The sequence below is a fragment of the Mustela erminea genome, chromosome 9 (genome assembly GCF_009829155.1).
Source record: "Mustela erminea isolate mMusErm1 chromosome 9, mMusErm1.Pri, whole genome shotgun sequence".
Lineage (NCBI taxonomy): Eukaryota > Metazoa > Chordata > Mammalia > Carnivora > Mustelidae > Mustela > Mustela erminea.
This window is the reverse complement of record NC_045622.1, coordinates 4,466,514-4,491,918: the sequence shown is the minus strand read 5'-3', so window position 1 is coordinate 4,491,918 and position 25,405 is coordinate 4,466,514. Positions and strand designations below refer to the sequence as shown.

The 25,405-nt window shown below is 46.4% G+C and overlaps 1 protein-coding gene across 2 annotated transcripts in view; it reads left to right on the top strand.

Annotated features, from left to right (window-relative positions):
• The window catches only part of GUCY1A2 (guanylate cyclase 1 soluble subunit alpha 2), a 344,066-nt gene that overhangs the window by 18,445 nt on the left and 300,216 nt on the right, over positions 1–25,405 (top strand). For both annotated transcript variants that reach the window (XM_032359443.1, XM_032359442.1), the window contains exons 2-3: positions 10,924–10,985; positions 19,183–19,304. In XM_032359443.1, coding sequence (XP_032215334.1) covers positions 10,924–10,985; positions 19,183–19,304 — 184 coding nt within the window. The remainder of the gene's footprint in view (positions 1–10,923; positions 10,986–19,182; positions 19,305–25,405) is intronic.

The following is a 25,405-nucleotide window of genomic DNA, read 5'->3' as shown; positions in this document are numbered from 1 at the left end:
CCCTTCTTACTCACATCCTTTTGCCCCCCTCCTCCCTTTCCCAATTACCAGTTTACTTTTCGGTAATGAGACAAACAAACGGCCAAGAACGACCACATAGCTAAAAGTTTGGTTCTCATGTGAGCAAGTTTTGATGTCTTTTGTTAATGTTCTTCTAAAATGGCCACAAAAATTCTTATTATGGTGCCTGTTTTTGTGATAAATGGCTTATCTTGGGGCACCTGGGTGGCTCAGTGGGTTAAGGCCTCTGCTTTCGGCTCGGGTCATGATCCCGGGGTCCTGGGATCGAGCCCCGCATCGGGCTCTCTGCTGGGCAGGGAGCCTGCTTCCTCCTTTCTCTCTGCCTGCCTCTCTGCCTGCTTGTGATCTCCGTCTGTCAAATGAATAAATAAAATCTTTAAAAAAAAAAAAGGCTTATCTTACTAGTTTTTAGGGTAAGCCGGCTTGAGGAGAGTTTTGAAAAATCAGGGGCTCTCACCGACTGTAATTTTTTTTTAATGCCCAAGAATACGAGCGTTAGTGACATTTTTTTTCCTTCTTAATTTTCCGCACTTCAGGACCATGACGAATGATGGGCTGACCGGCACTTTCCACGCCAAAAAGCCACTAGCAATGAGTGCGTCTGTTCAGAGCTTACAGAGTCGGTTTTGTTTTGTTTTTAAAGATTTTATTTATTTATTTGACAGCGACCGAAGGAACACAAGCAGGGGGAGTGGGAGAGGGAGAAGCAGACTCCCCCCCCACCCCCAGCAGGGAGCTGGATGTGGGGCTTGATCCCAGGACCCTGGAATCATGACCTGAGCTGAAGGCAGATGCCCAACAACTGGGCCAGCCAGGTGCCCCGTCACAGAGCATGTTTTTAACGCACATTTTCCCCGGGTTCATGCAGGGAGTGAATGAGATGGGCAGGGCAAGGATTATTATTAACTCCGATTTAAGGACAAGGAAACGGAAGTTCAGAGAGGAGCAGCGACTTGCCCGAAGTGCAGAAGCCGGTGACCACATGCATTTTAGGGTCCAGTTCTCTTGTGTCTAGCTCCTTCCACCATGATGTGTCTGTCCACGTGCCCCCGCGTTGTCCCGTCCTCAACACACCACGTGCGCGCAGTGCAGCAGAGACTCCCTGTTTCGTGCCTCGTGTGCTCCTACTTGTGACTCGTGAAGGGATGGCCGGTAGGGACTTCCTGTTGGTCTTCCTGAACCTGAACTCGCCCCTCATCGCTTGTGGAGTTCCTGAGCACACGGAGTCCTGCAGAGACCTGCGTTAGAGACCCCGGGGGCTCTTTCTAGCTCAGCGCTCTGCCCCCAGGCTGACCTCTCCGCCTGTGCAGGTGCGCTCCAGGCTCCCGGGGTGAGGCAGCTGTGAACGCAGTGACGGAAGCCACCGTCACGGCTCTGCCTGTGCCCCAGAGTCTGCCAAGAGCGATGGTGTCACTTCAGTTTGGTTTCTGGGATGTGAAGGGAGGCGTGAGTACCCTAGAAATCGTTACCCTAATGAGGGAACGTATGTCCTTCACAGATTGCATATTGTTGTGCGTAACCCCGCACACACATGTCTTGGTGTCACTGAGTACTTGCTAGAAGGCATGGGGGAAGCCGTGTAATAGTTATTATATAATGGAGTGATCCCTAGATTAAAAAAATGTGCTCATGTAGAGTTTAATGAAAAAATGTCAGGCTTTGCACATCACACTGTATTAGCGTTCTCCTGCCTTCCCGTTTTTTCCAGAGTGACATGTGATGATTTTGTCCTCTGCTCGGAAATCTAGTGCATCATAAACACTGATGACGTCACCCTCATTATCCGCAGAGTCAGCACGTTTCATATCCGTTTGGATCATTGGATTGTAGTTAACACCGGATCTGATGATCTTCGCTGAGTTTTATCTTCCCGAGAGGTTGAGGCAGCAGCGCTGGGCAGGACCCCCGCGGGGTGGTGTTTGTATGGTTCTGCTTGGTTTGGCATCTGAGATTTTCAAACTCCAAGGACCTGTTCTTGTCAGTGTCCCGAAATCATCAGACTCACAGCCTCTGACTGGGTAAACAAAAGTGCCCCATGTCACTTGGGTTGGCATTTGCACGACAGTTCACTTATTTACAGTGAGCCAGGAACTGGGAGATGAGGCTGATTACTAAGTCTGTACGATCAGCACGTTCCTTACCTGTTCAGGCTCCATGACAAGCCAAGTCATCATTAAAAGTTTGCTTTAATGCACTTGGAGTCAAAGCAAAATGAGTTTCATGCCGAATCCTTCCGTCGGGTGTAAAAGGAGCTAGCTCTCAGGTTGTAGGATTCAGCCTTGCTAGAGAGACCTGATAGTCCACTGCCCTTTTTAAGAGTCCCTTTTAGTTAAGATGGTTGGAGAATTTCTTTAGTTTGGGAATAATCTTCCTCAGTGTGACAGAGGGCCAGTATACCCCTGGACAGTGTTGAGTATAATGTTTCATACATTATACCCCTCCTTTCTCTTTCCTTTGGGGCCCTCTCTGACTTTGCCTTCTTCCCCATGCCCTGTTTTTGGCCCCTTTACAAATGTTGCTTTGGAGGCTGGGTGGCCCACTTTTCCCAGGGCTGCACCTTGGGCTGGATGATTGGAGAGAACTCTCTGTTACTCCTTAACGAATTATTGTTGAAGCTGGTGCATTTAAGGTTGACAAAACAGTTCCTCGTTTTGTGTGTAAATTTTGTGATTTAACTGTCAGGCAGGAAATATTCCTTCTCTTATTTTCTAGGCTCTTGTTGGGAAAATACCATACTGTGGCTCCCAGCACTGGAAACAATAGGGAATTCTTTGGAAATACACAAGGGGAGCTTGCAAAGAGCCTGTAAAGGGCTGGAAATGATTTCCTGACGGGAGGACCATTGCTGTCCGGTAGGGTGTTTAGGAACCGAAATGGCACTAATTAGCTTTGCAGCATCTAATTGGCATCTCTGGGCCGTGAGGCATGCCTGGCAACTGTCCTAGATGTTAGACACAGGCAGTTTAGTTCAATTTAGCAATTTTTGGACTACTTGCTCATCAAGAGATTTTTTTTTATAGAATCATCATATAGCCCATATACATATCATACTTTGTACTTTTATCTCATTTTGACTTCAAACAACCCTGAGCAATAGTTAGGCTAGAAGTTTCTCTATTTTATCAGAAAGGAAACTGAGGTTTAGGGGGAAAAAAAAAAGGCTGTGTCCAAAATCACACCATCTAGCGAATAGTTAACCCTTTCAACCGTAACCTTTTCTGCCTTGAAGACAGAAGACGGTATTTTAGTTCAGAAAAGCAGATGAAAAGCTTGGCTTTTTGGAGGCAGGCATAGAGAGATGAGACACATATGTAGACTTAGACACTACCTACGGGACTTTGGGCACGTTTTTTAACTTGTCTGGGATGAGTTTCTTCCACATTTATAGCATTGGGGTAGTACTTCTTCCTCTCTTACAGGATTTTTGTGGGGACTGAATGAGGTATTACATGGAACGTGCTCTCTTAGTGTTTCACAGCAGTCAACAACGTGTTTAATCCAGAAAGCCTAGCATTTGGAGGACAGCACGACCCGTTGCCCTGAGAAGGTGTCTAGAACCAGGACCCTCTTGTCTCAGGATTTTTGTTTGGCCATTGTTTTTATTCAGATGACCAGGGGGACCAAGATGTGACCTGGAAAGCAGGTTTCTCCTGAAGTTAACCTGATAAAGAAGTTAACGACCATACCAGAACTATTTAAATAACAGTAACTTTTGTGAATTTGGGAAAACAATACATTGTTTTCAGATCCATTGAAAACAAATAAAAGGAAACAAGGGACTTGGGAAAGATGCATGGAAGGCCATTGTAGTAGTCAGCAGAGCCCAGTAGGTTACTCATGGGGGAAGATGCAGAGGAAAGTCACGGGAGACCCAACTCTTTGCCTTGTTGGTGGCTCTTTCCAGCCCTGTCCCGAGGCAAAACACACTTTCACCTCCCTGGACCTCCCTGTTTTCATCTGTAGAGTGTGGATAATTCTATCTGAGACTCACAAGGTGGTTGTGAACTTCTAATGAGCGGAAAGGAAAGAAAGTGATTAGTAAACTGTGAAGTGTTCTCCATACTGAAGTTGGTGGTGTTATTTGTTGAAAACACCCCAGATTCTTGGATAACTTAAATGTGCTCTTGCTGGAAGGTAGGGGACACACTGAATACATCATCCTTCGGCGCTCTTTCAGTTTGAAGAATGTGCTTTTTCAGCTTAAATGGGTATTGAGCTTAATGGGTATTAGTTCTTGTATATCAAATTGAAATTCAGTGGCTATTTTTGGAAAGGGGTTAAAATAACAAAGGGGGAAGTACTTGGAAAGCAAACATACTTTATATAGGAAGACTTAACTCTACCATCCATTATATGGTAAGTATATTCAGCTATAATCCGTAATTACAATGATGATAACCATTGCACTTCGCTAATTAGAACATGCTTCTAATAAGGCCAAGGTCATCAGTTTGAATCCTTGTATGGGTCAATTAGCATAATGTCAACCTTTACCCTAAGTTCTCATGGGGTCACTCAATTGTATATTGTGTTCATAAGGAGAATAAAGTGGAGATTGAAGGAAATCATGCAGATTTTCAACCCGTGTGGGTAGGAAGAACTCTACGTTATTGTGTGTCTCTAGCTTTCATTTTTTTTTCTTTTAGCACACTTACTACTTTTGCTTTTTGTGATTAATTATCTGGACTACCGGTTTTATTTAGCAAATTACTAGCATCATTCACTTGAAATGGTACTGCCCAGCTTCCTGAGAGATGGCGGACTCTCCAGTATGATTTGACCCTCTGTTTTCAAGTGCTTAACTTTGCAATGGTTTTCTTCAAAATGACCCTGAGAACTACGAACTTCTTACTAGCATTTTTCAGATGGGAAAATAGAGGCATTTTTTTCCCCCCAAGGTTTCCTACACCCAGGTGAAGAGATGTTGGCTAATTTTATAAAAAGGTCAGTAGCACAGCTGGGCTTGAAATACAGAGGTCCTGACTCAAAGTTCTATATTTAATTTGCCATCTATTTTTTTTTCTTTTTTCGGGTTTATATGTAGTAAGTTTAGTCAGAGGCTGGGAAAGTGAATATTTTGTCTGCATATTTAGCAAGATGGATGATTACTGCAATTGCATCTCTTTCAGAAGTAGTTAAACCACTTGCCAGAAGTGACTTATTGTTGTTGGACTAATTTTATTAAGGAACACCAATAATATCATTTGATTCATTGGTGTCTACAGGCTTAGCCATAAAGACAGGATAGCTACTTACAATTTTGGTCACATTCAGTGACGGAATTTGGCCTATCATGTCCTAATATGAGAAATGCTCTCACGTCCTGGAGAATGTGGTCGTTCTGGTAGTGTGACCTAGAGGATGAGAAGTGCATCTCCCCATCATCCCCCCCAACCCCTTAACTCTCACTGAGAAGCCTGTTTACCGCAGTGCCGCTGTTAGTGGTTCAGACCATGTTTTATCATGGAGGGACGTTCATTTTTTACCATCATTTACCTTAGGACTGGAGATTGCATTTTTGAGGAAATGGAGGCATGACTCCTTCTGAGCACCCTCTGAGATCAGGATACTAAAGGGATCGAGAATTTTGATGAGAAAAGGAAAGGAAATATGCAATGGTGATTTCTGGACATCTGTTTTGGGAGTGTAGGTGATGGTGGTGGGGAGTTCGGCCCATCAGAACGCAGCATCCGTATGGTAGATGCCCGGCTGCTGGGAAAGGGAAGGGGTGAGCCAGAGGAGGAGAAGCTGAGGGAGAAGAAGGGCGAGCACGCGTTAGACTTGGCGATTTTGCCTGTGGCTTTCTTTGTGTGTGGAGGTTTGGTGGACAGAATGTTCCGTGTGTTCTCAAGAAGCAGACAACTAATTTGAATCCATGTGTTTCTTTAATTGTATGTTGACATTAAAAAAATGCTATCTGAGGACAGTTTCCGAAGGGAAGAGATGGTTTCTTTGCAAGGGAGGACTTGTCATGTCTCTAACTTTGGTTCTTTTTCCGTCAGATGGTGATCATGGCACCAGGCTGACTATTTGACTGGACTGATGCAAGGATCAGTTGCGATAACACGGATTAGAAACTGCCGACCGGAAAGTGCTCAACCCAGTACAGTTTTAAACGTTACATACAGTATAGGTTGGATATGATGTGCTTGGATTCTGGAGCAGGTTACCTGAAACTCAACCCTGGTGTTGTCTCTTTTTACCTGTGTGGCACAGGGCAACTCAGATGCTGTGTGTCTCGCCTTTCTTAGCTGTAAAGTAATAACACCCATGAAGATGTGAAGGCTCACATGGAGGCAGTGTCACACGAGCCGTTATGTTGTGTGTGCGAGCCTGCGCTAAATCGAATACCGACGTAAGCGCCTGGGAGTGAATTACGTGGGAATTGAGAAAACCCTATATTTATGCCTCCAGCCGTGTAGCTCTTTGTTTATCTAAGAAATTCATACTTGATTATAAGCCATTAGTGACAGTTAAGGAACAAACTGTTGAATCTGACAGTTGGGTGCGTCCACCTCCCGGAAGCTTCCTTCTCCTGATGCTTGAATAATGAAACTGTTCTCATGAATGCTGACTTACTCGGTTCAAGTAAGGTTTCTGGAGGATTACTGGTCTTGATTATCATGTTTCTACCTTAAACGAAAGGTTTTCAACCCTGACTGCCCACTGGAAGCAACTGGGTCTCCCAGACCGGTGGAATCGGAAAATTTGGAGGTGGAGCTCAGGCACTGGTGTTTTCCAGAAGGTCCCCAAGGTGATTTTAATGTGCAGAGAGTATAGAAATCCACTGGCTTAGAGCATTAGTAATTAAATGTATATCACTGTTATTTAGTTTCTGGATATTTAATTTTCCCATGTTTAGGTAAATAAAATGACGTGGCTAGTTACAGGTATTTGTTTAAAGAAGAATGGATGTATGGTTTCCATTAATTCTGTAGCCTACCGGTCTGTGCTGTAAAGCAGAAATGAGAAGTTTGTTTTTAAGCTATCTGTGAAGTTGTGTCTATTTTTGGCACGATGAAGTGCTGTCAGTATTAAGGTAGAATCCCAGGATGTTCAAGGTCAGAGGGACCCTCCAGGCATCTAGCAGAAACAGGGTACACTTTGAAGCCAGTCCTGGCCTGCAGTGGTTTATTCACTCACTGGTTTTGTGATGCCGGGATACTTACTTAACCAGTCCGAGCCTCAGCTTCTTGATCTCTAAAATTGAGGTGAACGTGTGCCATCTATCTGGGGACAGGGGTTCCCGTGCGCACATGCGCACAGGCGCGCACACGGGCGGCCTGGCTCCCCGCCTCCTGCCGGATCCCGGATCCATCTGGTGCGGGTCTGCAGAGCAGGGACTGTGCCCCAGGCTCCGCTTGCCGTCTGAGCCTGCAGGGCCAGCTGCTGGGAACGGCTTCCTCCCACTCCTCAGGGACCACTTCTCTGGCTCTGCTGGGACCGTTTCATGGCTGGCTGTTTGGATCCCATGACCTTCTGTGAGCATCACATTTAGTCTGCGGGGTCAGCACTGCTGGCCAAGCAGGGGGAAGCTATTCTGAGGCCAAAGATGAAGATGGTTCCTGGTGGCTCTGTGATGGCAGCTTCTGAGTACCTTCTGTTTAACCCCATAGTATCCATGGTGGGACCCAGACGGCCACCTTGTCTGTCCGGCTGTCTCCCTGTTCAGTGCTCCTTGGTATTGAGCAGGGATGGTAGGAGACCCCATCTCTATCTTAGTTTGGGGCGAGCAGAGAAGAATCACAGATCTGTCTTTTTGTGAAAGGAAGAGTGCCTTTTTCTTTTTCCCCACCCGTGTCTCTCAGATCCTCCAGCCTCTGGCTATGAAGTTATAAGGCCACCTGGTTCTTCTGTTGCACACTCTTTGTGTCCTGGGAAGGAGGCTCATGGCTTGTTTCTTATTTCTTGTAAAGCTTAATGCCTGGGCTCCTGATCTCAGCTGTGGTGCCTCAGGGTCCTTTCCACATGCAAGCCTGCTTTCTAGATCTGTCCCCAATCTTCATTTTCAGAATTCTGCTTTTATCGCCATCTCTGGACTGATCTGAAGTTTTCATTGGAAATATTTATATGTTCTGCTGCCATTTTTTTTTTTAATTGTTTCTTCTGTCTCCTGGATTCGGCACCCTCTTACGAGGGGAGGTCATGCTAGCTCTGTTGATTTTTTTTGGGTGGTAAGGATCTCGAAGCATTACACTTAAGGGGCGGATGCTCTCTCCTGTCCTCCACTGGACTATGAAATGCTCGGGGGTGGAAGCTGTGTTTTGCAGCTGAGCATGGTCATAACTATCCGTTACTAGATACCACCTGTGCACCAGAGACTGCTTTATTTCAATTAATTTCCATGGAAAGTAATGTCTACATAAGGAATCGTATCTCAGAGAGCTTAAGTGAACCACCCAGGCTCCTCTAGCTCATGAGTCACAGAGCTGGATTTTGAACTCACTTTGATATTAAATCTTCTTTTCTAAAATCATGTTTCTAAACTCCTTCTTAAAGGAGGGGACAGATACAGAGGAGGAAGGGAATCTTGGCCTGCGGAACTGTTGAGTGGGGGACATGTGTAGAGTTGCATTCTTAAAGAAGAGAAGGTCTGCCCATCTTCAGAACCCCCGTGTTTCCCACTCACACATTGGCTTCTGTCACTGACGTAATGTGGACACTAAGAAGTATACTCTACGACTCTCCAGGCAGAAGTCACCCCTGTGGATGGCTGTGACCCCCATGTGGGTCTTCATGCTGTTGTATTCAGGGCAGAGAGACCCAGAGATTTCATGAAGATGCCTCTCACTGATAAGAGCTATTGGTTGAGCAATCAGGCAGACTCTGAAGAAGGTTCACTGAGTCCATGGCAATGAGATGTCCTGGGGAGTCAGGTGTGTGGGCAAGTCTGCCGTGGCTTGCTGGTGAGGAGACGCTCTGCGTCGTTTAGACCCTCAGAATGTGCCCACTGTCTTCGGCAGGCCACAGGAAGTGTATAAATGCTTTCCCAAGTTGAAGTCGGTCAGCTATGGCCAGAGAACTTTTTCTTTTTAATGTATTTGGAAACTATAAATTTAACTCCCGCTGGGGAAGAAAAGTAATTGCTTTACAGAAGAAAAAAAAAATTAGCTCTTTAAAAGGCTCAACTCCTCTTGCAAACATGTGCTTTTTAATGACTGGGAAATTCCTGGTGTAGGGAAAAAATGTCCCTTTGTACAAATGAGGTCATTCTGGTCTTTACTGGCTGGCCCTGTGCACTGGAGTTCCTGCTTTCTGTTCCATGTGTTGAGACCAGAGGTTACTGGAAGGTAATCCCGCTGTGCATATTCACTGCTTTTAGGGCGTGCGGCCAAAGAGAAAGTTATCCTAGCTCACCAACTGCCAAGCCAGTGCAAGGGGCCCCGGTCCCAGGGGTCCTGAGCCCGTGACTGATAATGACTTGGTTTGTGTTGGCCGCGGGTCGAGTTTTGAAAGCAACTTTTCCTGCACACTAGGACTGCTGTGTCTGCTTCGTCCCCCCGAGATTTCTCAACAGCTCCACTGCTCTTGGCTCAGACGTGATGTTTTCCTTTCCTTAGGTACATTCTATTCACTCTGCTTTGATTCTGAGATATCTGTGCAGGTTCGAAGCCTCACCTTCATCTTTTTAACGTAGTGCAAATGAAAACCGGCTGTTGAAAGCATTCGCCCTGTATCTATTTCCTTCAACACGGGGAGGCTGATTCCTCCTAAAATTAATTTCTGATTGCTTTGGCTTAAGGGAAGCCTTAGATTTGCTCAGTGAAAGGGCTTTCCTCAATGGTAGCGTAGAACAGATTGCAGGGGATGCCCTTGATTTAATCGAAGTTCACTTTCCTCTTGCTTTCGAATCAAATAACCCTTTCCTGTCAAGAAGGAGGCTGAAACTTGGAAGAGTCTTGGGTAAGGAGGCTGCTACCTCTGTCCTGGACATTTTCATAGAGAGGTGAACAGGGGAGGGGGGCAAGGGAACCTGGACGACCACCTCTGTTTGTAGCCTTTTTTAAAAAATTGCCTGTTTTTAAGACGGTGAGCTTTCTCGACCTCACCCAGATTTGTGTGGTTAATCAGGGGCAGAGCCATGAGATTGCCAACTGCCTGCTGCCTCCCATCTCGAGAAGAGAATGTCAAAGTCCTTATGTTCCTCTAAAATTCATCCGTAGCTGTAATGAACCCATCTTTTGATAAGCCTGTGGAAGATTATTCTCTGTGCCCGAATGACTCTGCGTTTTTATATATAAAAAAAAATTCACACTCTTGCCCCTGAAAAATTAGGTTCTTACCGTAATTTCTTAATTAAATCTATGTTCTGGGATCTTCCCATCTCCCTCAGTCAGAAACTCCAAACTCAGGCTCTGTTGCCCAAGTTAGTCTAAGAAAAAATGTCTTGATCTGGAATTAAGAAACTCTATCTTCAGCTGTCATGGAGATGAAAGAATTCTACTGTTTGGTCAGGAATGACTTAGGTATTTGCCACACACCCCCTCCCTTGCCCATGAGGGTTTGGAACCCTTGCTTGGATTCTCTTGGGTCCTTGAAGAAATCAGGTTTGACCTGGGCACAGCCCACATTTCCTTTAGTACACCTCCCCTCCACTGCCCCCAAAACCTTGGTTTATCGCCTGCAGATGTTTTGTTGAACCTAAGAGCCGGTATGGAAGAATTGGAAAAAATACAGCCAGGAAATGCTATCCTCCTTGAAACAGAGAAATTCTGGGTAATTGCTGAGGGCCTTGTATTAGTTCCTGCGGGGAAAATACATGGCAGAATGTGTAATGGGTTAATATTGTAAAGCAAAAATGCACACGAGATCAGTCAGAAGGTGCATATCTGCGTCTGATGCTCAGAATGGGAATGGCACTGATCGCTGATAATATATTTTGTTGTTGTTATTATTCTCCAGCCTCAAACGATACAGCAGACTCTCAAGAGGACCCTGCAGTATTACGAGCACCAAGTTATTGGGTAAGTAAAACAGATTTTGGTCATTATTTGGGGCAAATTAAAGATAATTACTCAAACATAGATGTTGAGCCTGTGGTTTTCTGCCACCCAGGCAGGTCTTATTTCACACTGGCTGTGCTCCCAGGGTGGGCTGGGGGCTCAGTGGGACCCCTGCAGTGTTTTCCTTGGGCCTATTTGTGTTTCATGCTTTTACATGAAATTCCCTTCTGGTATCGCCTTTCCTTTTTGTTTTTTCTTCCTGTGTTCTTACCCCCTTTTCCCATCCACTGAATCTGATGATTTTGCCCTGGGAATGTGGTAAGGTTTAATGACACCAATGGAGGGGCTTTATATGGGATTTCAGAATCCTTAGTTAAAGTCTCTTCAAAGTCATCACAAGCCTAACATTTCAGTGAGGGACACTGCTTTAGTTAGAGTCCTCATGCTACCTAGTTTCCTTTAATCTTCCCTTTCTGGACATTGTAAGAAGACAAGTTGAAGAAATGGGAGCTCACAGCCTCACCAGCACATAGAACTTGAAAGTAATTTTAACTGTTTTGCAAAGGGTGATGATAATGGTGACGACTAATCCAGGATTAGACGCCGTGGGTGCATGAGGTCATCTTAGTGAGCGAATTCTGTACACAGAAAGCTCCAAATAAGAGTGAGGTATACTTTCAATTGGCTTGGGAGGAAGCGGTTGAAAATACAGAAGCCTAAATTCTGCTTTCTGTTGGAATCTAGCTTGAAATGAAGGAAGCAGATTCATTGACATGAGAGGTATTGCATATTTTTAATTCACATCGTTAACGTTCTGTACACACTATCGTGATTTATTTATGTCAGAACTTTGTGGGGGTTAAGATTCAGACCCTGGTACCTCTTAAAATGCTGTCGAACATCATCTAACATTTGGGAATAATAGTCAATGCCATGGGGATCAAGGATGCATTTTTGGTTATTGGGATATAGTGTAATTTAAAAAGAAAAAAACAGAAGAAAAGAAAAATTGGTGGAAAAATAATCTTGGTATCTAGTACAATGCCGTATACTATAAGTGCTTGGTGATTATGTTAATTGTCATTTCAAAGGGAATTGCTTTGAAACATTGTCACATCAATTCTCCAAAGTGCAGTACTAGGAAAAGCATATTATTTAAACTCATGAGATGGCTTTTAGTTTGAGGCCATTAGTGATTTTAAATGGTTTATCCTAACGGAGGTAAATGATGTCAAATCAATCTCTCTCCACATATTCTAAAATAAAACTTAATCACTCTCATTGGATCTGCTGCTTCCACAGTGTGATGTTTGGATTAAATTAGTCAATAGACTTGGAACAGTTTCTTGCATATGGTGAACACTACATGTTTGCTTGCTCTTCCGTTTATTATTTTTAATATTTTAAAGACACTACCAGTAATCTAATGCAGGCGTTTCCTGGAATAGTGAATGCCCTGTTTTGAAATGAAATCGTAACTGGTCCACGTCTCATTTGTGAACTAAGCTATGTCTTCACGGCAAATTGGGAGTCTTAGAACTATGATCAGAAGAGGTAATTAAACTATATTATCGGAATCAGAAAATTCTTTTTTCCATTAGTAACGTGTGATGTAGGAAAAGACATTAGGGTTTGAAGCCGATGGCCAAGAAAGAATTCTTGAGATGTCTTTGGTGCTAGAAGGTGGTTTTCTGAAAATATTGCCCCCCCACACCCCCCCCCCAGGGGCAGAAAGAGCTGAACCGGGGTCAGGAGGTGTGGGCTACTCATGTGCCTCTAAGTTGGGAGGGGGTGAGGGATGATGGGGGTGAGGGGTGAGGGACTTCTCTAAGGAAGTCAGGAAGCAAGGCTTCAGATGTTAGGGGCTAGCTGTGATGAGGGAGGCGTTTACCACCCCCTCATAAAACGAGTCAGGAGGCCCTTCAGGTGTCTGTCGGTGGGTCCCGTGCTTGGGAAGGACTGCCAGCAAGTGTCGTGGCGGGTAGAGATGTTTATGTTAACATAGACTTCCAGGATCCCGGTGCTTGAGCTCGGAGTGCCTGTGGCCTTCAGCAGAGCTTTGACACGGAGGCAGCGGGGTCCCTACAGGACTGTCACTCTGCCTGTTTCAGCGACTTGCCAGTGGGCTGCAGAGAGCAAGGAAATTTAGTAACTCGTCTTCTGCCTTTGTTTCCCACATCAAGACGGGGTTCTCTTTTATGGAAACCACGGCCTCCCGTCCCGTTCGCTCTGTGTAGACTGAGCCTGGGGAGGTTCACGGCCCCAGAGGGTCTTTTCGAGTTCCGCTTCCTGCAGACGCGGGGGAGAGAAAACGGTGCACACGACCCGGATGTGAAGAGGTGTCACGACGTCCGGCCGGTTCCAAAGAGACCTGTGAACGGACGTTCCCCCGGGGGCGGGCTGCTTCTGAGGACTCGAAGCGCGGTGCGCACGGCCTTTCCTCCTGCGTGTGCGCATGAAGGGAAAACCCGCGGGCACAGCATTGTGACGTGTGCATTGTGACGTGTGCAGCGTTGTGACGTGTGCAGCGTTGTGACGTGTGCAGCATTGTGACGTGTGCTTTTCCTGACGGTGTCTTCCTCTTCCGTCAGTCCTGGCCTCCCTGTCCCCCTGCCCCTGTCCGAGCCGTTGAATTAAGTATTGGCACCTGTGCTCTGTTTCTCTTAGGGAGACGCAGCTAAGGGCTCTTTATCCCTAACTAGAGAGGAGCATGTTTCCGCCAGTTGAAGGGATTTCAGGCAATTGATAAGAAGTGCTGAGTATTCGTTACCTAGTTCTGGGGGACGGAGGGGGGGGCACACATGCCTTTCCAAACCCCTGAAATAAGGCTGTGCCTAAGGGTTGCCTTGAAGTCCTTCAGCTTTTAGGTGCCTTAGGCTGGGAGGACGAATCAGGTTGGGTAACAAGGAGTATAAGCTAGCCCTCCTGGGTTTTGGTTTTGGGTTTTTTTTTTAATATTAAAAAAAAATTAACTTTTTTAATTTAAGAATTTATTTCTTACAAAAAATTAAATTTTATTTTTTAAAGAAAAAGTGTAGATTCTAGTTGTCAGAGTAATGTTAGTTTCAGGTGTACAGTGCAGCGATTCGGCACTTTCCGGGCCGCCCGGCGCACCTGCTCCCCGCCCCCCACCCACCGGCCCTGTTTCCTCGGTTTTCCGAGTCGTTTCGTGGTTTGTCTGTCTTCGCTTCCGGCTCCCTCGTTTCGTGTCTGCGGTTCCGCGCCGGCGTGAAATCATGTGGCGTGTCTCCTGCGGACTCAGGTCCCTGAGCCCGGCGTCCCCGGCTCCCTCCGCGTCCAGAAGGGCCCTGACCCTGTTTCCAGTCCGGAGCTCAGCCTCTCCTCGCGGCCTCCCGGCGCCCCTTCCTCTCCCCCGAAACCGCCCTGGGCCTCTCTGTCTCTCAGAGCCTCGGGGTCGCCCGCGCATCCCCGCAGCGGAGGCGTCGGTCCCCGCGAGGCCGCGAGCGCGGGGAGCAGCGGAGGTCGGGGACGAGTCCCCGCGGACCCGTCGGGGCGACGCAGCCTCCCTGCGCCCACGAAGTTCGTCTTTCAACATTTGTTCTGTTCCCCGACTTGTCCAGCCCCTCGTCCGCGGGTTTGCTCGTAGAGACCCTTCCGGTGGCTCCACGGTCACCGCGGCCTCTAGAGCCACCGCGACCCCGTGCTGGGGCTTCCCCTGCCCCGCGAGCTGGTCGGTCCAGCCCCGTCTCGGGACCACCAGGTTAGACGGTGCCGCGGGTTCGCAGGTGCAGGCGTGCGGAGAATCCCCTGCAGCCCTGCTGAAGCCGAGGGCTGGAAACCGCCCCGGGGCTTCTGACCCCACATATCCCGGGCGCTCAGAGGGCGGCGTTTCTGACCGGTTCGCGGGGGACCTGCCGATGCCGCCGCGGCTCGGGTGTTACGCTGTGACATCCCTGCTTTCAGCCCTAGGGTGACTTACTGTCCTAGACCCAAATCTGAACTGTTGCTGGGCTCTGCCTCCGCTCTCCTCTCTGGCTGTAACCCCTCCGCTTCCCCTTTCTACTCCCTCCCTGCCGGGCCAGGCGTCTGGGCTTTTCCCAACTGCTGCTTAGCCTCAGGGTCTCGGCTCTTCCCAACTCCATTTTCCTGGAATGCTCTATCCCCACATGTGCATGGGTGACTTTTTTTAATTTTTATTTTTTTAAATACGTTCAGGTCTCTGTTGAAATGTCACTATCTTCAGAAAAACGTACTCTGGCCACCCATTCTAGGGAAACCCTCCATCCCCTGCTTCTACCTCCCGCCCCTATCATTTTGTGTTGTGTCCCTCTCTGATACTGCTTTTGGTAGAGCTTATCATAGCTTCTGTTGTTGACTTATCTGAAGGATTTACCTTTATGCTTCTATGCCTTCATAATTGCTCAGTTCGTAGGAGGGACTAACGTTTTCTTGGGGGTGGGTGAGTAAATGAAGGATATGCACCTGGAGGTCTGTATATACGTGGAGGGGTATGCTCCGTGGATGAAAGAGTAGATTGAGCTTGGAAGGGGCATAAGAGGTGGGCTTGAGACACTGCCCAGGCTCTAGTACAGTTCTAATGCCAAGAGCATACATTTTACTGACTTATGGGCTTAATTTCTTATTTATGCTTCATGTTCTGATGCTGTGTGTCAGATTGACTTGGTGTAAGTTTCTCATATTTTTAATTCCTTTTCTCCCCCCGGTAAATTGCATGAGCGCGCTCACCCTGACCGTGTCCTGGTCGTGCAGCTGGTCTTCTTGCCTCGGTGTAAAATGAGAACAGGGGTGCTGAGTGTACTTCTTCCTGCTTGTCTCTGTAACTCACGCTTCTAGGGGATGAGCTCACTTCTTGGACGGTGTGGCTGGGAAAGAATAGGGGGAACAAGAGGTGCAAGTAGGAGGCAGGCTGGGTTCACCTTCAGAATTCACAGGCACCGGGATTGAGGGAAGTCTGGTTTATGAGGGCTCTTTTCCTCTGCTGTCATTTTTATCACCATGCGCGGTGCCTCCTTGTCTCTGGGCATCTTGTCCCACGGTTTAGAACCGAGGGCAAATGAGCCGAGAAAATGTGCCTGGGGAGCAAAGCTACCATGTGGCAGATTTACTAGATTTAAAGTCAGTCTCTGCCTTTGAATGACTTAGGGCACCTGACCTAACCTCCCTGAGCCTCTGTTTTCTCATGTTTAAGATGCTAGATGCAGGGTTGGTTGGGCTGACGTTCAGTGAAAGTATAACGATAACATCAGGTCACAGAATCATGGAAAATACTACAGTGCTCGGTATACAAAACTTGTCAGTGTGTTCACTGAGTCATTATTATTACTCTTGCCACTCTTAGTCTCTGACTCCTCTGCACGTCAGTGTTTGGTTGTCTGTCCGTTCACCCTCCCACTGCATTATTGCTCTGTCCACCCTGAGTTGCTAGAATTTTGGAATCTTCTTTACCGTCAGGAGCCAAACATGCTGAATTCGTCCTCTGGCTGTAACTTCTTGTACCTGGGAGGTGGCTTTTTTTTTTTTCTTCATCCAAATTTCTACCTCTAGAGTGCCTCACCGGCCACTCTGACTCATGTTTACACTATGTGACTCCTACTGGTCCGTAGCTGCTGGGCACAGATTAGCAGGACAGTGCAGACAAAGCAGAGATGTTTTTAAAATCACATTTGGAAAACACACGATAATCTGGCTTCCTGGGATGTGATGTTCCATCATTATATATTTTAAAAACTGAAGTATGAAGAAATAGGTATTCAGACTCTTGCCACTCGTTTTGTACTTTTTTTTTTTCCCCCAAGAATAAGCATCATTCTTCTCCTATCACAAGTGGGCCTGCTTGCCAACCTCCTATTAGTTTGGGACAACATTTCCTATAGTCATCTGAAATTAAATTGTTATTCCAATTATCACCATGGGCTCCGTGTTTGTTTTGTACACCCAAGCTTCTGTTCCTTTTTTCTTTAGACAGCTGACTAGGGTTAAGCTACAATGATTTCCATAGAACACGAGAAGTGGGTAAACCCAGATTATTCTGGGAAATAAACTTGAATGATACTGCTTTTGCTGTTAGGGTCAGATTTGGGGGCTATCCAGTATTTTATCTAAAAAGTGATCAAGCTTCTTTTTCCTATATTTACATAGAATATCTGAATGAATGAAAACAATGAGATAAAAGCTGCTATCCATTGATCGATCAGTGTTTTTGAGGCAATGTACTGGGCACGTTAGGTCTCTTATGTTTTATGTAATGCTGACCATCTATTTCATAAGATCATTGCGTGAAGCTCATTTTACAAATAAGGAAATTGAGGCTATGAGAAAAAATACTTTGTCTAGGGTCATTCCAGTTAAAACATGGGAGCCTGATTTTACAAGTAAGCCTGTATTTGTCTGTTTTTAATAACTGCCTTCCCCATTCCACCTTTTATCAAGTGTCCTGCATTCAGGAAACTGTAGTATTTTTGCCAGCCTGGTTTATTGGGGTCTGATCTCGGTGAGGTGTGCAGACCTGAAGCCATGTTATTTTTTCTCTTCAGTTATTTCAAACATGCGAGGATGGGTTTCCTTTGATGCTAGCTCAGGCAGATCGCCCGATTTCAGGGAATTTCCAGGAAGTACCAAGTCCACTCCAGGCGAGTCCACATCTTCAGCCCCCTGCCCAGTCTCACCCTTCCACCGCTGCGTCGGGCCTCTGTCTGAGCGACTGGGAATACAGCTTAGAGGGGGTACCCTGTGTTTTTTCACTCCTGGGGTCCAGGCTGCCCCCTTCTGGGTTCTTCTCTCTTCTGATGTTTTTTTTTTTTCTTTTAAAGATTTATTTATTTATTTGACAGACTGAGACCACAAGTAGACAGAGAGGCAGGCAGAGAGAGAGGAGGAAGCAGGCTCCCCACTGAGCAGAGAGCCCAATGCGGGGCTCGATCCCAGGACTCTGGGATCATGATCTGAACTGAAGGCAGAGGCTTTAAGCCACTGAGCCACCAGGCACCCCTCTTCTGATGTATTGTATCAGGCAGGAATGAAATGGAAAATGGCAGAAGCTTTTTCAGATTCACTGGTGGTTGGAACAGTCCTGTCTTGACTGTGGTGCCCTCAGACGGGTCCATGTACGGGTTGTACCTGGACAGTGTGAGAGGGCCCTCCTCCTGGCTCTGAGGACCGCACTCCAGTCTTGCCGGTGGGATCCATCTCCTGCTGGATGGGGAGGGCGGTCAGCAGGGACCACGAATGCTCCCTTCTCTTTCCTGGTATCTCCTCACCCATGGGCAACTCCTGTTTGCCAAATGGAGGTATGGTGCTGCTCCCATTGGCTTCTTGTCCTTTTCCCTGTTAGTAGCTCTTTCTGGAACTTCCCTCCTCTTAGGAATTATGCCACTTCAGCAGACGTTCATGGTGGATCGCGATACCCAGCCCTCAGTCTTAATCGGGGTGGACCCTCTTTCCCCAGCTGGGCTTCTGCAGGAAGCATGTCCTTTCTCTTTCTCTTGGAGAGGGGAGGGGTAAGAATAGCGCTGTCTCCCAGGCCACTTCCTCGCTCTTCTGAGGATTGCCTTTCAGATTTGTTTCATTCCTTGGTTTCTGTAACCTGGCAGAAGCAGGGACTCGAGTCCTTTCTTAAGTTCTGGTGGAAATGGCTACTCTAGGGGGGAACGTGGGAGCCTTAGGTCCCTATTATCTTGAGCGTTGGTGCCTTGGCTCCAATCCAGAGGCGACTGGAGAAGATCCAGGCGACACCTGATGACCCAGGCATTTTGTCATTCTGTCCTCGCAAGAACTTGGGCCTGGGGGTGGGGGGGGTCTCATTTTATGAGGGGGGCAGGTTACACCCACGGACGTGAGTTCACTTCCCCACGTCTCACAGATGACGGGAAGACCAAAAGACTCCAGATGCTTGCTTCGCGAATTTGTACCATGAGTCAGGCTTTGTGCTCGACGTCTTCCTTGTAGGACCAGGTGACCCACCGGGGCGAAGCGTTCGGACAAGGAAGCCGTCTCGGTATCGGCTGCGGATGGGCTGGTGTTTTCACCTGGCGCTGCCGTGTTGATTCCGGCCCCGGGTTCCCGGTCCACGCCGCGAACGCTCACGTTTGCAGCCACTTTTGCCAGAAACGGTGTCTAAAAGCTGCCATTATTTTAGAATGTGGCTACACCAGGGCACAGACGGCGTGTGCTCGTGTGTACGCATACTCGCGCGTGGTTTAAAAGTGGCCTCCTTGTGCTAATTCTGTTTTCTTCTTAGTTACAGGGATGCAGAAAGGAATTTCCACAGTATCTCTAACAGATGGTCCTATGCAGACCATTCCAGCAAAGAGGAAGTCGAAGACGTCTCAGGAATCCTTCAGTGCACCGCTAACATGCTCGGTACTTTAACTCTGTATTCCTGTGGGGGACACGGCAGGAGGGGAAGGGGGGCAGACGGTATAAACGTTTCATTTTCTGCTAATGGGAGGACTAGAGGTGAAGACAAAGGAAGACGAAGACCTTGTCTTCAAGTGATTTAATGTCGATACTCCTGGAGATGTTTAAGCGCAAATTACGTGCCTGCCATTTACTTGGAGGGTGAAAAACACAATAATAATACTCGCCTTCCAGGAAAACCTGGAATTTGTACATTGGGACTCGCCTCCTGTGATCCGTATTTTTCGGGCTCTGAACCTCGACTGAAGTTGGGGATCTTCCTGTCTGAGCCCGTGATTGTCTAGTCTCTAATAATTTCAGTATTGTCATCACTGTTGTTTGTGAGAGGCCGCGGCTGGAGCGGGAGGGCGGCTCACACGTCCTCCCAGGGGCGCAAGGACTCAGCAGTGAGGCAGGTCGTCTCCTGAGGTCTTTGTCCGTGTGTGCGTGTGTGTGTCCATCTTGAAGATCCCAGTGTTCGTGACGGCAGGACTGTTGGATGCTCCCAGCATGGCTAGGGGGTGGTGTGAGCTGTACCGAATCATGCCGTCTTAAGGCATCCGGAGTGAGCTGTGCTATCTTACTGTCTGGTGTTGGTGGTGTGTGAGAGCTGCGTTGTATTATATGTCACGTAGATACCATAGCAGGGATATTTTTTGCCCCAATGTCTTACATGGGTTTTTAATAAAAAAAACAAACAAACAACAATATCAAATTTGGGGGGAGCCCTCCCTTTTCCTTATTACTCAGACAGGGACCTGTGGAATGTTGGTAGGGAACAACCAGTCTTAGTGACTAACTCCGTATGGAACTCAGAATCCCCTTTCCCTCAGGGTCCGATCGTGAGGACTGGGACAAACTTGTTTGCCTGACTCTCTTTACCCCTTAGAGTAAGTGCTTTCACGGGAGACCTTGGGGTGCCTCCTACCACAGATTCCAGGTGACTTCAAACCACGAGTCTACCAGATTTTTCTAAACATACTGACTGCCAGAGGTAGCTCTGGCTTTTGTACGCTGGAGCCTTGATGACGTCTACCCGTTGATAACATTTTCATTCCGGGTAAACCCAGAATGTTCTGTGAAGAACTTGGACCTTTTGTGAAGAATGGTTTGTCTATAATATAAGCAAGGGAGTGAGGGACAGTGAAAAGGAAGCCCACGGGTTCCCAGGGGGACTTAACCTTAGTCCCCCTTAATGTATACAGGGGGAGGGATGTCCTTCTACCCCAGGGAACTTAGTTATTGCAGAAGAGAAGGGATAAGAACAAATGGGGGCCAGGGCTTGGCGTGACGCAGACTATTTATAGTTTTGTCCATTAGTTTAAAAAAAAAAAAAAGGAGCAAGTAAGGTTGCTAACTTGGAAAGGCAAGGGTAATTTGTTAAATGGATCATGTTTTAATGCCACCATTTTATAGAAGGGACATCTTAACTCTCCCCCCAATAGGCCTAACCTCCAATAAAAGAAGGGCATTTAAATAGAATAAACTTAGTTCAATGACCAAGAAAGAAAAGAAGTAAGGAAGGGAAAGAGGAGGCCTGAGCTCTGTCATCAACCTTCATTTCTCTGGAGACTTGGTGGGCTAAGATGGTGCCCCATGAAGGGATGCATGAGAATCTCGGCAAAGGGATGTTTACTATTTGGAAAAGCGGTTCTTGACCTGCGCAGTTCGTAAATATTTCCCTGCCCCTCACATCTCCTTGCCTTGTGCTCCCCGCCTGGCCAGCGGGAGGGCGTGAAGTGTCCAGGGTAAAGCTGTGGGGGTGCTGAAGGCCTCTGCACCCGCTTGCTCTTGGGGCCGGCAGTTGGGCGAGTAACCACCAGGGGACGCTGTTGGCCCAGCACCGCGTCGTTGTCTGGCGTGGCCTGGAGCTGCAGATCCCCTCGTTAGAGGGAAGTCTCCCGAAAGTGCTACCTGATATTAGGGAAAGAGTTTTTTTAGTAGACTAGAGCAATTAGATTTTTTTCTTTTCTTTTCTTTTTTTAAAAGATTTTATTTATTTATTTGACAGAGAGAGACCCAGCGAGAGAGGGAACACAAGCAGGGGGAGTGGAAGAGGGAGAAGCAGGCTTCCCGCGGAGCAGGGAGCCCGATGCGGGGCTCGATCCTAGGACCCTGGGATCATGACCCAAGCTGAAGGCAGACACTTAACAACTGAGCCACCCAGGCAACCCCATTAGATTAAAAAAAAAATTATTTAAAAATATATTTTTTATATTTTTATTTTATTTATTTAGTTATTTTATTTATATAAAAATTTTAATTTTTATATATTTAAAAAATATTTAAAAAAATTTATTTATTGATTAGAGAACAAGAGCCAGGGGGAGGAGCAGAGGAAGAAACAGACTTCCCACTCAGCAGGGAGCCCAGTGATGTGGGGCTCGATTCTCAGACCCAAGGATCATGACCTGAGCCCAAGGTAGACACTTAACTAACTGAGCCACCCAGGTGCCCTGAGAGATGAGATTTTATTTTTAAAATGTACAATAATGGTAATTAGTAAAAATAATGGTAGAAAATAATGGTAATTAGTTAAATGTAAAAAGCATAATCTTTTTTTAAAAAAATATTTATTTATTCGACACAGAGAGAGACCACAAGCAGGCAGAGGTGGGGGGGGGGGGAGGGGTGAGCAGACTCCCTGCTGAGCAGAGAGCTTGATGCGGGCCTCCATCCCAGGACCCTGAGATCATGACCTGAGCCGAAGGCAGAGGCGTTAACCCAATGAGCCACCCAGGTACCCCTAAAAAGCATGCTCTTGTACAACTTAAATTTTTGAAGAAGAAAACGAAATGTCTGCCGTCTGTTGACCAGAGACTGGCGTGGGTCCAACAGGTGACGACGGGCTTGAGCGTAGCCTGTTCTCTTTGAGTCTTGTCTTGTCACGACTCCTGCAATATGGACTGCCTGAGGACAAAGGTAACAGCTTCACTGGTCAGAGTCCTTGGAAACTGTTTTCAACAAGTCATGGAATTGTGGTTGATCTCGGTTTGCTGAGATTTCCTCTTGTTCAGTGACATTTAAATTCTCCTGGGCAATCACTTATGAGAAGGCAAAAATCCATCAACTCCATGAAGAGAAAAGCATGACCTGAGAAAGGAGCCATCTTTGGAGTGAGGGAGTTTGGCACAGAAATAGAGAGTCTTGGCCAGGTTCAGAGAATCCTTCTAGATGGGTACCTGTGGGAGATTTTCCAACAGTACGATACACATTCATCACCTTTGGGTGGCATGGTTAGAATATGGTGTATTTGGACAGGGAGTACATACTTCTCTTGTCTACTTCGTCAACCAGGAGCTAGTAGTAGAGACGAGAAATGGGTGTTGAGTTATCTGTGTGTTGCTTCACTTATTATCAAGAAAGATTAAAAGTCCTTAGGTCAGAAAATAGGACTAGGGAAGCCAGTTTTGCTTCTTGCAAAATGACCTTATCTGTCAGCTTAGTATGTATTCCTCTAGAGGGTTTGATCATGTGCTGGCTTTTTAGGTTGAAGTTTGAGTCGAGTGGTTGGCCTGCAATGAAAGGACCTGCAGAGTGGGAGAAATCTTGCTGCAGAAAACAGGCTTGGCCTCTGTCCCATATTTGTTCTGTTGCTTCCTTCCTAGGACTCTCTGGAAACACATGTGTGGTGGAGTGGGTCATCCCTTTCCTAGTAATGGGATGGAATTGTTTCCAGATCAACATTTTGCCATTTATTTCTCTCTCTCTCTTTTTGGCTTTGAAACTGGTAGTTGCTATTTTTCGTCTCATCATTTACAAATTAGGGATATTAAGGACAGACTGCTCAGAGTCTTTTATTCGCCTCCTTTTGGTGCTCTGGCTGTCCCCGTGGTAATGCGGGACCTCTCCAAAGAGGCTTTTAAACTCTGGGAAAGGCTATACAGAGAAAGATCGCTGTGAACTCTGCCCTCCCCGCTGGAGGCTTTCTGTGTGAAATTTACTGCTTTATTTGGAATAGATCTTCTGCTCACCAAAATGATCTAATTTTAGTTGCCTGAAAAATTATGGCTTTTCCAGTCATAATTTGCGAAACCCATTTTTAGCTCCAATTAAAAGTAGTACAATGTATTTATATTCTTAGGTGCAACATTGAGTATTTTCTTGGATATGGAAATGCTTCAGTGGTACAAAGGAGTGTCTATGAGAAAGTGCTGAAGGATCAGTATCATGTATCTGTGTTTGTTGCTGAAGTGTTAGCACCTGGTCTTGTGGTCTGGACTTAGGTAATGCTGGGGGACAGGGATAGAGGAAGGAGAGTTAAGGAAAAAAGATAACAAGTAGCTAGCTTCCTCACATAATGCAACGCAGAATAAATGAGGGTTTTGGCTATTTCAGTCGTTTGTTTTCTTTGGGCTTTTTCTTACCAACCCAGGCAGAGTCTGGGACATTCCAGGATATGTGGGACAACAGAAGGATGGATAGCTAACTACTTGGGTGTGCCCCTTTGTTTTCCTTGCAACAAAGTAACCCTCTCTGTTCAGAAAAGCATCAGAGGAGCATCATCCTAAATAGGCAGGATTACAAGGCCTTAATCACCTTGGAGCAGTGCCTTCCCACATCCCCCTTTTAGCCTTGGAGATAGAAAGCAAGATGTTAAAGTGGCGTTAGGTTTGGTCCTATACTCTGGCGGGGCCGTCTCAGTCCTGGCCTGTTTGACTTCTGCAGAAGGGGTTGTGGGTGTGGCGTTTGGAGAACGTCTGGTGCTGTAGGATGGAGGAGGTGCAGAGGGAAAAGGTCCTTGCACAACCAGATATCTGGTGTCTGGTTTCTGGCAGAAATCAGAAGTGAGCGCTCGGGGTCATCCCCTTGCCGGGACGGAGCGCGAACTCGGGGCTGCTGGTTTGGTAGGAGCAGGTATGTATTGAGTATGAGCGAGTGTAGCCACCTGCTGCTTTCGCTACATGCATTTTCTCTCCAAAGAATCAAAGACCTGAAGGGTGGAAGAACGGCCATCCAAGTGTTCTCTCTTTTAAAAAAGGTCTTCTGGGAGAGTGAGGCTTTATGGTCTGCAAAAACCCAGCATGTCTCAAGTCAGAATCAGGAGCAATGTCATGGGGATATTGATTAGGAAAGGGCTGGTGAGGAAGACGGAGGACCTGGCCTGTGGGGCGCAGAGCTCACGGCTTCTTCCTGGCGGCAGGGACTCTGAGACCCTCTGAAGGCAGAGCGCTCTGTCCAGTGCCACCCATTCCAGAATCCTTAGCCGACAGAGAGTTTTATTTTGTTTTGCTTTATGAGCAATAATTTGTTGTTTATAGGTTAACTTGTCTGTGCTTTTTGGTTTATATCATGATGGGGAATGTGCACTTTGCAGCCTTCTAAATGACCATAAAACTGTCAAGGATTAGTCAGCCTACTTAGGGTTAAGCTTACTTTGGGGGTTTTCTTGGAATAAATCTAACGCATGCTCCAGTTCACTAAAGAATTACACGATTAACGTCTTTAGAGTCTTGGAGAACGAGTTGGTGCAATAACCACTTAATATTTTCATTGAAGAATTAGGATCAATGGCAGCAGATACATTCTACTGATATAATTCTTGTTACAGTAACTTGGTAACTGATAATTTTTCCTTTTTACTAAAAGTAAATCATGTCAGTATCTTTATAAAATGAATTAGAGTTAGTGTTTGGAGGAGACTTAATTTCTTAATTGATTTAATAATGGCATTATAATATACTAGTGGTTCAGAGCAAAAATGAGCCAGATTATTGGGGTTGAATTTGAAGTTTAGCTACTTAGTGGCTGTATGGATTTGAACGAGTTACTTCATCTTTCCCATACTTCACGTTTCTCATTTTGTAAGATGGTTATAATATAACTACTTACCTCCCACAGTCATTAGGAAGATGAAATAATTTAATTTATATAAAGTACTTAAAGCTGCCTGAGAAATAAGAAATGCTACACAAGCATTTGCTCTGAGTATTGGATATTCTCAGAATAAAATTTGCATCAGCCCTGGGAGGTCTGTATCGCTCACTTCTATGGCTGAGGAAGTGGGTACTTTGTTAACTTGTTAGGTTTCCTTGTCAGGGACAAGGAGCCACAGAAGCAGAATT